Genomic DNA, 18,092 nt, shown 5'->3' with positions numbered 1-18,092 from the left:
ACTCTATCAGTGGGTAGAAGGGAAACTTTATAGTCCTTATCAATTTCCATTTTTGAAGTAGACATAGTGAAGGGGGAGTTGACAGTTGGTTGTTTGGTTGAAAAAGGTAGTATGCTATTAAAGAAAGATATGGTGGGGTTATTGGGCGAAAAAAGTGGGGGATAAACTTCATGTTGCAGGGAATAAAAGGGAAGTTCAAATGAGTTCCACTTTGAGTAGTCATCAATGCAGGTGGGTGGGATGGTATGAAGGGAGAAGTAATTAGAGCAAGGAAATGAAGGGTTAGGATAATTACTTTCTGAAATAAATTTCCCCCCAGAGGAGTGAGTAGAGTGCCAGTTTGGAGCCATTTTGTGTCTCAAGGCAAAGGAGTTAAGGAGTTGGCAGACTTTCCATGGTTATTAGGCTAAGTCAAACTTGCATACAAGTCAAGCTTGGGGGGGTGGACTGATTCACTAATAAATAGGAAGTTGGAACAGTAGAAGGTGGTTGAGTACCTGGGCTTGACTGAGAACGGTGTAGCACGGGATGCGAGGAGTTGTGCTCCTCCATTGCTACGCCATTATTTCCCAATTTCCGGTTGTCATGTACAGATTCCGGGGATGACCAACCCGTGCATAATTTTCTCTTTTTCCACTCAATTGAACTGGAATGAGTAGCTGAACCAGATCGAGTACACCAATTTGTAGCATATTTCCTCTTTTGTTCTGTACGGATGGGAGGCTTCATGATATCTCTCCATATCAAAATTCTTCCCCCTTTTGATTGGAGTGAAGAAATAATAATAGGACTCGGATCATCTAAACCTCGCCTAGCTCGGATTGAGAAATTTTGTAAAAGCAGATGCTTGTGTCTCTTATCTTCATCACATGGGTGACGAACCTGTATCCCTGGTTTTTGCTTCTTGTTTGAATCATTCTCACCACGAACATCCTCATTGTCATTTGGACGGGCAACCTCTTATCTCTTCCTTACTCTATTGCTAGGCCCTGGGTTTCCAGAGCTTGGCGGGCCATCAGAGGACGAGGACGATGAGCCTTGATGCGTCCTACTCTGTTGACTATTTGAGCTGTCATTCCCTGGGGAGTTCTGGAACGGTGTGTGTTCAGAAGAGGCTGATGTCGGGGTTGGATGAGGGTACACCCTTAGATTAACCCTCGCTGTTCTGAAACTCTCTATATCAGGCAATGCCATAATTTTTTTTGAATAAAGAGGGGTTTATGATCTGGCTATGAGCAAGTCATAATTCAGCCCACACAGACCTCTTATCCTATAGCTAACTTCTCTATGAGCTAAGTGAGTTGGAATCCTACAATGAGGCTGTTTATGGCCAATTCTACCACATCCATGACAGAGTAAAAAAATTCCTTCATATCTTAAAAAGATCCAGATAGCTTTCTCAGGGGTCATCTCATAGTAGAAGCCTGACACAAGTGGTTTTTGAATATTGACCACTACTTTTGCTCTCATTAGACAATGAGGCCTATCATCAAGTGAGGGTTGGTCAAACCTTATGATCCTACCTACCCTCTCAAGTATTCTCCTTGCAACATGGGGCTGGCATTCCTCTGCAGGTAGTCCTTCCACTCTAACCTAGATTGCTATTTATGAGAAATCCAAGTCCAGAATACTCATGCCCATTTGCCATGCCTTGAAAGCAATCATTGCTCCTTTGTAGGGAGCTGCTCCAATGGACATCAGATTGTCTCGGTCATCCCAAGATGTGCAAAAGAAAAAGAAGAGGTCCTTGGCATGACTGGCCTTTTGAACAATTATAGCTGAATTCGTTTTCCAAAACATATCAACCCAGTTTGGATTTGAATTTCTGAGAACACTCGATCATCTATCACCTTCCCTACAACTGCAAGACTATATTTGTCTACATCTTCTGGGTAGTCGTGGGGTTGTTTTGGAATTCCAATTCCCATTCTGCTAGGAACTGATTGAGTGCACTGATGTTTCATGGTTGGGAATACGCTCAGATTGAAAAGAAGAGAGTTGAAAAAGAAAAACAATGACTGTTTAAACAGTTACTCTAGTGTTTTCCTAGAGAAAAAAGCACTCTCTAAGTTCTAGAGAGAGAAGTTTGTTTACATGAAATTATATATATATATATAATTTATCATTTATGCTATAGTTGGCTTAATATAAAAGTTCAAGTTTACCAAGGATAATAAAAATTTTATAGTTTACCACTGAGAAAAATTAAAAACTATAGTGTTATCAAAGAGAATTTCCCTTTATCTAATTATATGTTAGTAAAATCATAGGAATTTTGATAATATGAAAGTATACCTTATAAGTTATAACGAATCCAGCCATATCGTATACAATAACATTTGCTTTTTATATGTTAGTAAAATAATCTGGTCAAAATCATTATGTAAATAGTAAAAAAGTCAAATTGTAACACTTATTAAAACATAGAGGGAGTATGAAATTCACTTCAATTAAAAATGAGTCATTAATTAGGTAATAATCATGTTTCTGGTTTGAAATGTTGGACTTTGCTTGTGTACATAGGACATACCTTATTTAAAACCAAAACTTCATATCAATGTGAGGAGGCATTAATGTGACTTAAATGTTACGAAGTATAACACTAGAACTGTTTAGGATTTAAAAATGGACTAGTTTAGGTCCCGTAAAATGCATAAATAGCTCTAAATATAACTAATGTTTTCAATCTTAATTAGTTCAATGACTATTACAATTAAACATGCTTCATATTAATTTGCTCGTGAATCTGTATCTGAAGCAAGAAATTTTCCACTTGCGTGATACAAATTACCACGTTCAAGTTGTGACGAGTAATACGAATGACCAAGATTACAATAGAACACTGCAAATATACATATGTACTATCAACACGATAGATGGAAGATACTAGATTTACACGTAAACCCTGTATAAACAAATAGTGAGCAAAGGGGTTTTATGTGTCATCAGATTTTGCTAATTTATCATCTACATTGGCTGGAGGATCAATTTTCCCCACGCTGTCGTTCTGAGCTGGATTATGCATTTCAATGGTGTCCTTTATTTTCTGGAACTGCAAAATAGGTGAAGAGAGGGAAGTAGATAATTCATTTACAAACTGGAAACACATACAATGTGAGCACGTTATACTACAAAAGAATCAACTGAAGATGAGTTACTCTTACAAATCAAGAACCATTTAATTTTCTACGAAATGAAAAACCATTTAAGTTGCTGTTACACACTGTCATATATAAGTTACGCAACAAAAAAACAAGACAAGTGAAACCAAGAAACATCATCTTGGTAGTTAATAATCCTTATCAAGACAGCCAGGTACACCAACAAATCCTAGGTCTTGTGTCACCAACCATAGCTAAATCCCCTGAATTCGCATGCCCTACCAAATAAACCTTCTCTTTTTTGACACATACCAAATAAACCTTCTCAAAACCCTGAACTAGGTTAGGTTGTTTCTGTTGGGAAAAAAAATTATTCAAAAAAAAAAAAAAAAAAAAAAAAAAAAACCCAAATCTAATTTATAAAATCAAATTCTATATAATAATGCTGCCTAAACTATTTGTATCAAGACATTGGAGGCGAAGAAATAGTAAGCTGTTTTAAAGACTAGGTTGTCACATGCTAACGATTTCCCTGATGCCCTGGCACAGCAAGTTCCATATGAGGCAACATCCCTATGCCTGTGTGCCTTACTGATTTGGTGCAGATTAGTGTCATTCCAACAGTAGTCAGCCCTCTCTCTCTGGTGCTAAGATAGCAGGATTTGGAGGGTAGAGGAAGGGAAGGAAGTTGGTGAATAATAATAGGGTTGAGCTAAGAGAGGGAAAACACACCATGGATACACCAATACCTTAAGCATTCACGTAAGTGACTATGTCATCACCAGTTATGTATCATAAGGATCTTTGGCTTTATCATCCTAACTGAATCCACCCAATTAAATCAAAAATGCTAGAGCCCATTATTTTCGCAATAATGCTGCAAAAACAGGCTTGCAGCAGGAGCATTTCTCTGCAAATGTACTGACATTTTGTGCTTCTAATATTAACTCGTCTACAGCTAGGATTGGGGTAATTATGTCCTCTACCAATTAATCAGCTTGAATAAATACCCCCACAGCTTCAAATTTTCTGTGCTAAGTCACAAAAATGCTTGCCTCTTCGTATTCATTAGCAAATGTAGGTGTTACAGCAATTTTACTAATCACTCATCCTAAGCTTCATTTAACAATATTTTTTTGGGCTGCTGGAGTGCAAACAACTGTGCTAGAATTAAATACATACAAAGAGTTAATAAAAAGACTTGAAAAAAAAAATTATACTTCCACCATCCCAAATTAGTTAAACACGTATTCCTTTATGGGAAGCTTCTTATTAGTTGACACATTTTCATTTTGGGCACGTCTTGTGTAGTTCAATGACAGCATTATCCCCACTCTTCTTCTCTCTCCTTCCCCATAGTAGCCATATCAGACCCAATCTTTCTCCTCTCTTTCCTCTCTTCTCAATAGAAAACCACTCATTCTCCTCTTTACAGGTGCGGAGGTGCCACCATGGCCACCACCGTCCCATCCCATATTCTGTCTCCTTAGTCGCCTCTGGACTTCGCTCGTCACTCGGCCCCTTGTCACCGACTTATCTTGCCACCTCTATTCTCACATTAACTGCATCCTCTTTTTCTTAAGCAAAACCATTTCTAGGGTTTAGCTCTCGGTTTCACCCTGTTTTTTCTGTTTAACAATTGTAAAATCCCAAAAAAAATTGAAGATAATAAAAATTTGGAACTTAAATCATCAAAAATGGTGACTTTGCATCAGTGGTGGCTTGCAATTTGGTGGTTATGGAGACCAAATGGAAGAAGAAGCTTAAGAAGGTGGTGTGAAGTGTGCTTTAAGGTGGTAAAGGGAGGAAATTCTTAGGGTTAGGGCATTCTTGGATTGAGAGTAATGTTTTAATAGGGTAATAAAGTCAAACTAAACAAAATGAAAGTAAATTTCTGAATCTGATGATAACCCACTTTTTTTTGTTGTTCATGCCAATATTAAGGTGGTTTTAACGGTGGTGGAGTTGAGTAGTAGAGGAAGGTGTAGGTAGTTGTATTGTTGAGGAAATAACAATTGGTGGTTGTGGCTAATGCGTAAGGGTAATCTGTCTTTTTCCTTTACATATCACCCCGCAATTTACGTGCCTACTTCAATTGTGTCAATTTATTTGGGGGTTATTTGGAATGTTGTGCATTCAATACATTGTTGGTGACAACTTTATTATATTAGTAGTGCTTTTGTCGCAAAAAAAATAAAATAAAAAAAATCCTTAAAAACATAAAAGCATCCAAAGTCCCACAGATTAGAAAAGTAAGCACCTAGTGAAAATAGATGATGTCTTTCGAAGGTGCTAATTGAATCAGCATAGGATCTATTAAAATCTATGTATCTTCATGGATTAGTCCAAATTTTAGAACATAGCATCAAAGGAAGAGCTTGAAAGATGGACAGGCACCTCTAGTACATAAGCTTTATGAAAAGATCCATTATCAAATAGAGCTGGGATGAAGTTGTAGAAAAAAAATAGCATTAAACCAAAGACGAATCCTGAGCTACTTTATTGAAACATACATCTAATGCTAGAATCACTTTCTTTACAGCAAGTGGAGTTGTGTGTGGAAAAGGTCTCCATTTTTCTTCCACAGACTAAATAGGACCTAGTTACATAAAAAAAGAAAAAGCAGGCAGAGGGCTTACCTTAGCGAGTGAACAAGAAAACCCTTCCACCTTTCCATCAGCTCCACGATAGAAATGGAAGTAAGGAAGCACCTTCACATTCATACTTTTGCACATTGCCTTATTCTCATCAAAATTAACCTTTATAAACAATATCTCTGGATGTGATTCAGCCATTCTGCACAACTGGAAACACAGTGCAACAAATCAGACCAAACAAACTTTAAAGATCAAAAGTGAATCAGAACCAAAGTCATTAATCACCTAGTCTGGGAAAAGAACTTGCATAACTCTTCATGGTAGACAATTAATTCGAAAATCTCGCTCTCTCTCACCCTCTCTCTCCAAACCCTTCTTTCCATAGGAAAAAATAAAAAATAAAAAAAAATTGCACACGTATTGTGGGAATTCAAAATGAAACCCTAAAAAAAACCTATAACCGAGGGAAGGTTAATTGAGAATTGAGATTTAAGTGTAATCTTGTTTAGAATGAAGTTTTTAAACTCAAATCACTATGTTTGAAGCCGAGCTATTAAATCATTTATCAAGTAGGAATCGGTGCAGTCCAATAAAACTTTAAACTTCAAACATTTATGAAAGAGTAAGGAGACCCAATTTACTCTGTGAGTCACAATAGCAGATGAAATAATAACTGGAAAAGCATAATGGCCTTTCCAAATCACGTGGAAGAGTGAGTCAGACGTGAATGATGCTTCGAAATCATTTCTATGCTGTAGTAACATCTAGTGTGTCTTTGTCATAGAAAATTCTACAATAATACAGACATATTTTAAATTTACATAAGTGATATTTAGAAGAAGGGGGGCTTTGCTTTTACAGAAACCTGGAGCCAAGGTATCTTAAATATCCATATTTCAGAGATCAAAATTTTCTAGTGTATACACAAACAAAATAGTTAGTTCTAATTAAACCATGACTCTCAAGACAATATTTTATGAGCAATATATAAGATCATGGATGTCAACTAAAGAGATCAATGATAAACGCTATGTTAAGATTTCAGAACTTTTCAGAGCTAGTAACTGAGTTCTGATCCTCTGATTCCTCTCATTATTCTTTGTCACTCTTTTGTAATTGTTTCTCTTGAGTGATGTTTTTAACCTAAAAGGGTCCTTAAAGAACAAGATTGTCACCCAAATTCACCATTCTTCAAAACTATGACTCCATGACTCACTTCGTACCATCATCCCATATCCTCCTTTAGTGGTTCCAAACCATATGGAGTTAGTAATCTCATAGATTATGAATGGGGTGTAACCTTCACGGGTTAATCGTTGTTGCCTATCATTGTCCCTTATTAGTGGTTGCCTTAAATGATCCGTGAAAGGTTTACAAGTTCCTTAAAAACTTATTGGCGGCTCCCTATTCCTTGTCGCTAATAGTATAATGTCAATTCCCACTTCCTATGATTGCCAAGAATATTCACCACATGATTAAGTAGGTGTGCTTCGAATGACGCCTACAATGGAGGCTAGTTTTGACAAGGCGTCCGCCTTATTGTTCTCGGATCGAGGGACTTGTTGCAGCGTGAAATGTTCTAGTCCCTTGGCCTCTTCCTTAACCATCTGAAGATACTTCATCATTGTCGGCTCCCTAGCCTCGTAATCACCATTCACTTGGCTGTCTATCAGCTGGGAGTCGAAGATACATCAATCTTAGTTGCCCCTGTCGCCTTACGCATTCTAAGGCCAACCAGGAGGGCCTCATACTCAGCCTTGTTGTTAGAGGCTTAGAATTGAAATCTCAAAGAATACTCAAACTTATCCCCTTCCAGAGACAAACGGATAATACAAGCACCACAACCGGTCATTGTTGCACTTCCATCTACAAGTAATTTCCAGACCTGATCCCCTGCCGGCTATTCATCCGACTGTGTGATTTCTGCGAAGAAATCTGCAAAGGCTTGACCCTTGATTGCTTTCCTAGGTATGAATGAAATGTCAAACCTTCTCATTTCTAAAGCCCATTATAGCATTCGGCTGCTAGCTTCAAGTGTTGTGAATGGCTTCTTCAATTGTTGGTCCGTGTAGACTACAATTAAATGAGCAAGAAAGTATGCCGTTTCCAAGACATCTTTCAACTTTTTTCTATTCCTCGCACTCAAATAAATGCAGATATGCTCAAGCCTTATCACTCCAATCATTCACTTCCCACTCCTTTGTAACTGTACCCTAAAATCTTATACCCACCCATACTAATTGATCTACACTCTTATAAGTAAAAATTTCATAACATTCTATCTATCCTTGATTAATTGTCTTGTTAAGCTTGGATACACATAATATTAATACTTAAATAAAAAAAGGGCAATATGGGTTTTTATAGACAATGAATTAGGAGATAAAACAATTGACACATAATTAATACTTAAGTAAAAAAAAAGGGTAATGTGGGTTTTTATAGACAATGAATTAGGAGAAAAAACAATTGACAGTTTGATTGAGATAGAGAAAGAGTTAATGAGGCGCAAATCACATATACAGACAGAGAGAGAGGGGACCAACACCAAATGGTTTGAGTAAAATACGGATTTTATTTCAGGTCAGATGACAGTTTTTATGGACCCAAAAAAAAAAGGCAAATTATAACATTAAATAAGGAATTTTATCCTTATAATATATTGGTAGCAAATTCCAAACTTGTGCCCAATCTCATATTCTCATAATACCAAATTAGGTAAGATAATTATGTTAAAGATTAAGAATTAAGATATTATAAAGAGCAAATATTAATGATGGGAGGGGTAGTAGAATAAGTCAGGAAATATTTACTTAAAACCACCCTAGAGCGACAGTACAAACAACAAAAACAATAAATAAATGGCGTGCCCATCGGGTGCAGGTCATGTGTGCCTCTTTCATTGCACCTCGCCTATAGCCAAAAAAAAAAAAAAAAAAAAAAAAAAAATCTAAGCTCCCTAGTGCCCCGGCACGCCTAAGGCACAATTTTTTATACACTGGGTAGGAGCAGCGCAGTCCAAATGGTGACACAATGCACAAGGTGAGGAGCCTGCCTTCTACAGAGAAGTGCTAGAAAGGAGAAAATTGACTTGGATTCCAAGAAGATTAAATGTTACCTAGACTTTTATTAAACAACTAGCAGATCCCTTAAGTCCTCAATTTATTACATTATATGCTCCATTACAATGGTAAATAAAACTTTTCTATTTAGAGAAACCATTCACAGATAGGGTAGCAATTGTGGTTGATGACATGACGGACATAGCAGAGATTGCCAAGTGGTGGCCAGCACCAGTTCTTCTGATGGGCGTCGTTGATCAAGCATTTTAGGTTAGTAATATGTTCTCTCAATTTGGTCTTCGGCTTTATATTCTTTCTCCATCTTTGATCTCTCTCTCTCTCCCTCGTTTTCTCATTATTTATTATTTTTTCTTCTCCATTACAATCTGAAACTTTCCACTCCTTTTTCTTTCAATTTCAAACCAATCCATTCCAGTAAACATATCATTCCTGCCAACATTTCTCTATATCTCAGTGCATTTTAAGCTTAACTTATCTATTTTTTGAAATAGTTACCTAGTATCCCCTCCCTTTCCCTCCATCCGACTTTGGGAAAAATATAAAATGGAAACTTACTGTATTTAATCACGTTGCCCTATTCTATAAGTTGCCTCCAAATATACACAAGCAACATAACATACTTGCTTTAATTAAGCTTTATTTCACTTTAATCCTATGGAATCATAAAAATAGCTCACGTCCACCTTATCTTCATAGGACATCACTGGAGTAATGAGGATCCTTAAATTGTTTTATATAGGAAAATAGGAGAAAGGACTTTATATTGGATTTTAGATTATCAGATCAGCTTATTTGTTATCAGATAAGATACAAAAGACATTTGGATCAGTTCAAAACATATTATGTATAGACTTTAAGAATTAATAAGTAACATAAACATTCTCTTTTTTCTGTCTTTTATTGAACTAATAAATAGGTAAAATCAAGGAAGTATAGTAGATTAACTCCCTACACAAATTAAGGCTAAAACTCCTTTCTTCCTTATCTTATTCTACATGCCACGGAAGGGGAGAACAAAGAGAATACATTTTATTTAGGATGGATGGATGGATGCGACCTTCGCTTACGGGTCACTAGATTAACTCAAGACCTTTCAGTTGTGACCATGAGCTAGCTTAGGAATTCAATTTTTGGTTAACACGGGAAGGTAGGTCAACCAGACCACTCTTGTCACCTCTTGGTAAAAAAGTTTTGGCCAACTAATACAGAAAGACGTAAAGTCAGTCTATTTTGTGTCACATGAGCAGGTTGAACAAACTCCTTCTACTGGTTACAAGAGGAAACCTGAATCCCAAAATGCCTATACAGAAGAAGCTTTATTTACACCCTTTCAAAGGCTTGTTTGCCTATTCTAGATGACCTCGCGTCCTTGCCTATAACTAAAGATGAATCAAAGAGATGTAACAGCTTCATTTTTGGGAGTTTTGCGAATCCAGATTATTCCTTTAATATCCTCAATATAGCACAAGCTTCACTCAAATAGGAACTTGAACACCTTTAATCAGTTCAAAGAATATTACAAATTAGCAAGCATCTGAAAATTGTTGATAGCAACTCAAAGACTCCGATCAACATATCATTACCAGATGTAATATATTTTCGAAATCAATGGGTTAGCTGCTCGTACCCTACCAAGTATATCATTCTTAGATTATTAATTTCCTACCTCATACCTATTGCTAAACTCTCTAGGCTTTAAATTCTAACAAGCTTATAAAAACACTCATAGTCCTATAAGCAAAAAAGTCAGCGTCATATCAATATATCATGAATCAACAAATCTACAATCCAAATAAAAACAACAGGTACACAAGCAAACAAGAACAATCAGGAAAGTCTAAGCAATTGAAGGAAGTTACCCTTGGAAACAAAGCACGGCAAGAAGCACACCAAGTTCCATAGAATTCAACAACTACTAATCTATCTCCAGCTTCTTTTAGTGCACCCAAAAACTCCTCAGTGGAATGAACATCAATCATATTGGGTCCTGCATTCTTCTCCCACCATTTTGGTTGATCGATCGCTTCCGCAACAACAGCATGCACCTAGCATACACCACCACACACAACACAGAAGGCTCTAACTTAATTACCACAACCACATTTACTATTGCTTGATCGAGAAAATAAATACAGATAGTTACAACTTCGTCCGTCTCACTTTATACCACATTTTTATTTTAGGACGTTTCAAAATAACAGGCCACTTTATATACATACATAAAACTAAATTAATATATGAAAATTTTCATATTACTCTTCAAGTTTATAGGATTAACTCCATAATATCGTCATAGTATGATGATTACAATAGAAATGACCTCCAATCGAATTTGGAGTAGTAAATTAACTTATAAATATCCAAAATTCAATGAAATGCGAATTACCCCAGCAATATACATGAGAAACATGTATAATTGATCATATTATATCAAATAATTTTGAAAAAGATAAAGAGAATAATAAAATGATTACCTTGAATGAAGAAGGTCGCTTTCTGGGTTTGAAGGAAAGAGGAGCAACAGAAACAAAAGCAGAATCAACGACTTTACTACCAATTTCAAAGGAATTACGATTAACTGGGTGCCAATTATTGAATGAAGTGAGCAAAGACGCGGAAAATCGAAGGGAATTGCAAGAAGATAATCGAATAGCATCTGCCATTGAAGAAGAAAGAGAAAATTTGAAATTAATTTAAGAAATTGAATGGAAAACAATGGTGTGTGAATAAAATTAGCAGCATAATAATGAAGAAATTGGTGCAAATTTAGGGATGGAAAATGAACTCGGATTTTTTTTTCCCAAAAAATTCCTCGAGTTTTGAATAAGTGGCCTGAGCTGACTTACATAAAGGGCTTCTGGTCAGTGTAAATCATATCACATCTTTAAACCAATGAATTGTTGACGTAGTGGTGATTAAAATTACACTTGGTAAGGAGCACCGATATTCGATTCTCCAAAATAATAATTAAGAGGAGATTGGAACATAATCACCCAAAACTAATCCCGAATCCGGACAAACTCAAAGAGTGAATCGGGTGGAACACCAAAAAAATAATAATTTTGAGGAAATCATATATCCAAGGGCATATCCCCGAATCTGAATTAGTTTAAAGGGTATATGATGTGTCTATTTTATATAGTATTTTACCCCCGTCCCTTGGTCATAATTAGTATTGTTATTGGCTCTTTAGAGCCACTTTTATTACCAATTGGTACTTTCTAGTGTTTTTCGTAGATTTGGTTGACTTTTGCAGGGATTTACACTTTTGAAATATTTTCCCGAGATATTTTGGAGCAATCACGAGCATTGGAGAAGCACGACCAGAGTTTATAGCCCAGGGCCGGTTAGAGCCATCGAACCGGTGATTAAGGGCTCGGTATAGGTGATACCGGGGCATTTGGACCGAGTATTCAAGACCCAAAGAGGAAACCCAGATTGGCCCGAAGAATTGGGGCCCAATCGAAGTCCAAATAGTGGCCCAAATGAGTCGCCCGGCCAAAGAGGCTGGCGCCCGGAGGCGCGCCCGGCCGGGCGGGGGAAGCTTAGGCTGGCGCCCGGTGACGCGCCCGGCCGGGCGCGAGATTGGTATTAGGGAGCAAAAAGGCGCGCCCGATCGGGCAGTGCCTCGCCCGATCGAGCGCGTGTTTTATTAGTTGACGCTTAGCTTTGTTCTAATTTGTTTTAGTTTAGGACTTTTGTATGGAGTATAAATACTCTTCCGTAATACGATTTTAGAACTTCTTCTTCTCCTTTTTACTCTTTCTTTACTCTCTTAATTATTCTCTTAGAATTCTCTCTCTAAACTTTTGTTCTTAATTCTTCCATTAATTCCAGATTACTTTTTGGTAACAATTTCTTCCCCTTTATTTTCAGTTATTTTATTTACTCCCTTGATTGTGCTTTCATTTATTTATTTGATTAGTTTAGTCAAGATGATTTGTGAGTAGTTTAATTAATAGGGTTTATGGGGATCTAATAAACAATATGAAGGGGTAAATTGTTGTTGTTAATTATCAATGCTAGATTAATTTCTTATTGATTGATTTAATGCTCTGTGACTAGATTAGGCCTATCTTTTATGCATGAGTTTGACAATATTGATTCAAGATTCGAGAGATGAGAATTAATGTTTAGGTCTAGTTTCAATAGGCAGATTAATTTATAAATGGTTAATTCGAGATTCGAGAGATGAGATTTAATACCGGTAGATTAATTCTGTGATTGTAATACGTAGCGAAAGCCCTTTACAATCTGGTTAATTGATGCATTGATGATTGACTATTATTGATTATTGGTATTGCATGATAATTTCTTATTGAATTGTTTTAACGTTTTACAATTGCGGCTTGTAAAAGTATGGCAATATTGAATTGATGAATCGAGTAGATGTTAATTTGATATTAAAGGCTATTTTCAATAAGAACTTAAATCTAGTAAATTGCGAGAGCCTGTTAGATCTATGTTGATTAATAAATTGCGAGAGCCTATTAATCATGTTATTTATGCAATGTCAATGATTGATTACTATGTTTTACCCTGGAGTATTATTTATTGGTGAACCTATGCCCTAGATCCTTTTATATATTGTTTTCTCTCTATTCTTAATCTTAGTAGTTTAGTTTCTTGTTTGAATATTAATATTGGTTACTTAAATAATTTAGATTATAATAATTAATTAGGAATAAAAAGACTTGTTTCCCTGTGGAGATCGACCCTACTTCCCTATCTATTTTAGTTAGAGGACTTAGGAATTATTTTTGATTAGGGGATACGACTTTACCCTGTCAGTATAACAGAGGTGGTTGTAGTTATTAACCATACCTAACTAACCAACCCTTGCTCCTTAACCAGGTAATGTGAAATAAAACAAATTCACTTAATGTTTTACCTCAATGCTCAAAATAGGATAGGAATAGAAAAATAAAACGGATTTTTGAATACAGATAGATTATACTCCACTCATTCCTATTATGACGGAAAACAACATATGCATGATCCTAGTATACGATAATAAATGTAATATAAGCTTCATTGTTTATTATACTAAATATGGAGAGCAAAAAAACGAGAGGAAACCTAGGGCTTTCAAGCGAAGAAAATGACCAATTGCAAAGGTCGTAAGAGTAAAATAAAGAGACTATGAAACTGAAAAGAAAAAAAAAATATACATTTAATATTATATAACTAAACATTTTAGTTGTTATAGTAAATGTTCACTTTATCAAAGAAATTTTTTCAAAGAAATCAAAAATCAAGTAGAAAAAGAAGGAGAAATAGACTTAACGGGATAAAATACGAGGATAGAAGACGTAGATAGGGACAACATTGGAGTAGTTTGAAGCAGCAAAAACAATGTCGGGATGATCATCGTCTCATCAATTCGAAGGTCACCCTTAAACCAAACAACAACAGTTCCGCCATTGTTGTTGATTCGAAGGTCTTGTGCGTGTTTTCCGTCATTTTTTTATGGGGTGAGTCGGATATTATGCACCCAACATAAACTGTTTTGGGTAAAATCAACCAAGCCACGTGGTCCTATCAGAAGGTGACACGTGTCACCCTACGAAAGGTCCAAATGGATCAATCACTTATGACATGTGTCCCTCCATACAATTGGGAAAAAAGGCTGCATTCATGGCCCAAATCCCGAAAAGGTCGTAATACGGCGTAACCCACCAAACTTAGGTCAGAATGACCTAAGAAGGGGGCACATTTTCCAACGACCCTATAAATAGGGAGATTTCCACCATTTTCTAGGACAGGCTCATTTATTACATCAGATCTACATTCTCTCACATCAGCGAAAACACCTGATCTCAGAATCTGAGAAGATCTCACATTTACCTCTTGTGCACCTCGTCATACTCTTCGACCGATAGTAACTTGATCGTCGGAGGCGGAGCTCCAACCAACTAAAGTCTCCGTGTTTTGCAGATACAGATCGCGTGGGACCATTCATGGTGACGTAACTCTCACGAGGGACCAGAAAACACCCAAAACATTTGGCGCAGTCTTGGGGAGAGTACCTCTAAGATGGTTCAAGAGTCTATACTGCCACCTAAACCCAGTCGGCCTAGAGTCGATGGACAGGTGTATTCAGACTAAGAAACAGACAACGATTGTGAAGTCGAAACCCATGTGGCCCCTGATGGGTCACTCATCTCTAAGTGCATCCGTCCCAGGAATAATAAGTGGAATAGGGCAACAATGAAGCTGGTCCCAGTAAATCTATTGGACCACCGACTAGGGAAACTCAATCATCTAGAGGGACTGCTCCCGTTAATAGGGTTGAACTCATGAAGTTCATGACTAGTTTTAAGGGAGAAATCAAGGACCTCATCAACAAAAGGACGGCTGGCTCTACCAAGGGTACGTCGACCAAGAAGACTCCTCAAGCTGAGAGGAGAAAGCCATTTAGGGATAGGCAGCCTACTCCACATCCAAAGGAGAAGGCCACACCTGCAATTGACTGGTCTAAAATCCTTCTACCTCAGACGGGCACAAGGAAGGTCATTCGGACAGTTCAGCCAGATGGAAGCAAGAAGACTTTCTTTGATGCTCGACACATCATCGAGCATAATAGGAGCCAGCCGTTGTCTGAGTCAGCCTCTAAATCGAGCTTCCCAGACAACTTCAAAAACATCTCAGCAATTAATTCTCAATCCTTGCATGAGAGTCATACAGGCTGCAAGTCCGTCCACAGTGGCCCTGATATGATTATTGGGTCAGGCCTGTACATGTCTTAGATTCCAAACAGACAATATACCGCACCATTCATGCAGCTGGCCCTCTTTGGAGGTCAGGCGACATACAACGTCAAACCGTTGGATTAACAGCTTCGTTTGCTAAAACTTGGTGAATAAACCTTTATGTTCACCAAGGAAATAACAGAGGCGACACAACTGGCCAAGGTAAAGAATGTTTTTATTAGTGCCTATGATGGTACCACCAAACCCTGAAGATCACCTTATGGCCTACACCAACCTCATCACATGCAGGGGTTAAAGGACGCCATGTGGTGTAGATGCTTCCTTGCTATATTGAAGGGCATAGACCAACAATGGTTTGGCAACATGCTAGCCGGATGTATTGATAGCTTCAAGAGGCTTACCTTCTTGTTTGCTTCCAACTTCTCGATGAACATCCCTGCCAAGAAAACAAGTCTCGAATTGAACACCATTTGGTAAGGAGAAAGAGAAGGACTCCGCTTCTATGTCAAGCGGTTCAATCTGGTGAGAATCCAGATTCAAGGACTGCCTAACAAAGTTACCTATACAGACTTCTTTAAGGGTCTGAAAGACGGGTCAACCTTTAAGTTTGACCTTGTTAGGTAGAGGGTTTTCACCCTCCAAGAGACGTTGATAGAGGCGAGGGATTTATACAAGTAACCAACCTCTGCACGTATAGAAACCAGTCATACTCTATAAAGTTTTCAAAGGAGAGCCGATCTTCTCAGCTGGCTCCCAAAGCTGAACAGAGTAAAAAGAGAAAAGATATCTAAGCAGTTGACGATTCTGATTAGTTGTCCTAGAAGAAAAAGAAATAATTCAAACCGTACATTCCTAGGTACGAGTTTAATAAAGACTACTATTTCATCCTCATGGAGATAAAGGACCTGGTGACTATTGAGAAACCCACAGCCATGAAGGGTTCCGACAAAAATTGGAACAAAAATAAATACTGCCATTTTCATGAGGACATCGGCCATGACACAAATGACCGCTACAGCCTTAAGCGATTTCTGGACCGTCTAGCTAATCAGGGGGTGTTGAAGTCATACATCCTCAAGTCCAAGGTCACCCTAAAGACAAATCTAGGAAAGTCGTCCAAAAAGACTCACCAGCCTACTAGTATGTCGGACATAGCCAAGGATCCGATCTACACCATTGCAGGCGGTTTTGCTGGAGAAGGCCCTACCATCTAGGGCACCAAGGACCATTTGAGGAAAATGGATGTTAACTATGATGAAAAAGGTCAGGTGTCTACCAACACATTTGTAGAGGTCGCAACGCTAAAAGGGATTGGGATAAAGTCCGCTGACCGCATGATGACCTTGTGGATTTTTAATGCAAAGTGGCCAACCAAATGGTTGGCCGCATCCTAATTGACACTGGTAGATTGTCTAACATCATCAGCTATAAGTGCCTATCCAAGCTGAGGTACAAGGTGGTATGCATGCACGACGTCTCCCACCCTCTTGTTGGTTTTGTTGGAAGAGCTGTGCACCCAGTCGGACGGATAGATCTGCCCATCCGACTAGGAGAAAAGGAAAAAAAGTGGCATATGACCGTCCGATTTTTTGTGGTTGAAGAGTTGATTTCCTATCACCTTATTCTGGGCCATCCCACTCTGAATGAGTGCAAGGCCATCATCATCCCAGTTCTTATGCTATTGAAATATGAAAGGGACAATGGCTTGCGCCAAGGTTATTACTAGACTACCATGAATAAAGATTGCAATAAATATGTGAAAATATGCACAAAATTCCAAATATATGCTAATTTGAAACACGTCCCACCATCCCTCCTTTACACCTACACATCTCCATGGCCATTCTCAACTTGGGGAAAGATATCATTGGAAAGATTACTCCCCCCGGGACAAGAGGTCATGAATACACTCTCGTGGCCATTGATTACTTTACTAAATGGGTTGAGGCAGCCTCGTATGCGAAACTCACCACAAAACATGTAACACTCTTTATCGAAAGAAATATCATATGTAGATTTGCAATCATATATGAAATGGTAAGTGACAATGGAACTCACTTTCCAGCAGAGTGTAAAGACTTACTTCAAAAGTATGGAATAAAACATCACCGCTCCTCCCCATATAGACCTCAAGCAAATGGCGCAGTGGAAGAAGCCAATAAGAATTTAAAGACAATCATAGAAAATATGACATAAAATTTTAAGGATATGCCTTACAAACTCCATTTTGCTCTTTGGGGTCATCGCACGTGAAGTCAAGCTTATGGAGCGGTTTGCATTTTCAAGATGTCGAGTAGCCCTAAAATCTTTCCTTTTTCGGTTCCTTCGAGGAATCATTGAGATGCTCACTAGAGGTGGATTTGAAACTAGTAGGGAGAACGCGGTAAGATTGTTTGGGATGAAGGTGAATTGTGTCTTATTAGTTCTCTATGCTTAGAATATTTTATGTTTCAATCAACCTTTGGATATCTTGAAACGTGCACTCACTTATTTAGTTAGAAAAAATTGCATCCATTTGTGCTTGTTCATCTGCAAAAGTCCTTTCAAGAGCATATGTTTTCTTACTTTTCTTTTGATTTCCTTTTTATGATGTGCCTT

The 18,092-nt window shown here is 37.7% G+C and overlaps 1 protein-coding gene across 1 annotated transcript; it reads right to left on the bottom strand.

Moving 5' to 3' along the window:
• Nucleotides 1–2,658: 2,658 nt before the first annotated feature.
• Nucleotides 2,659–11,626, bottom strand: LOC110724256 (thioredoxin-like 2, chloroplastic). The gene is made up of 4 exons (XM_021903677.1): nucleotides 11,256–11,626; nucleotides 10,641–10,826; nucleotides 5,741–5,905; nucleotides 2,659–3,052 (listed from the first exon to the last, which is right to left on the bottom strand). The coding sequence occupies exons 1-4, from the start codon at nucleotides 11,442–11,444 to the stop codon at nucleotides 2,936–2,938; spliced, it is 657 nt and encodes a 218-aa protein (XP_021759369.1). The 5' UTR covers nucleotides 11,445–11,626; the 3' UTR covers nucleotides 2,659–2,935.
• Nucleotides 11,627–18,092: the final 6,466 nt, after the last annotated feature.

Source organism: Chenopodium quinoa, unplaced genomic scaffold (genome assembly GCF_001683475.1).
Source record: "Chenopodium quinoa cultivar QQ74 unplaced genomic scaffold, ASM168347v1, whole genome shotgun sequence".
Taxonomy (NCBI): Eukaryota; Viridiplantae; Streptophyta; class Magnoliopsida; order Caryophyllales; family Amaranthaceae; genus Chenopodium; species Chenopodium quinoa.
The sequence above is the reverse complement of the archived record's forward strand: the minus strand, read 5'-3'. Positions and strand labels throughout refer to the sequence as shown.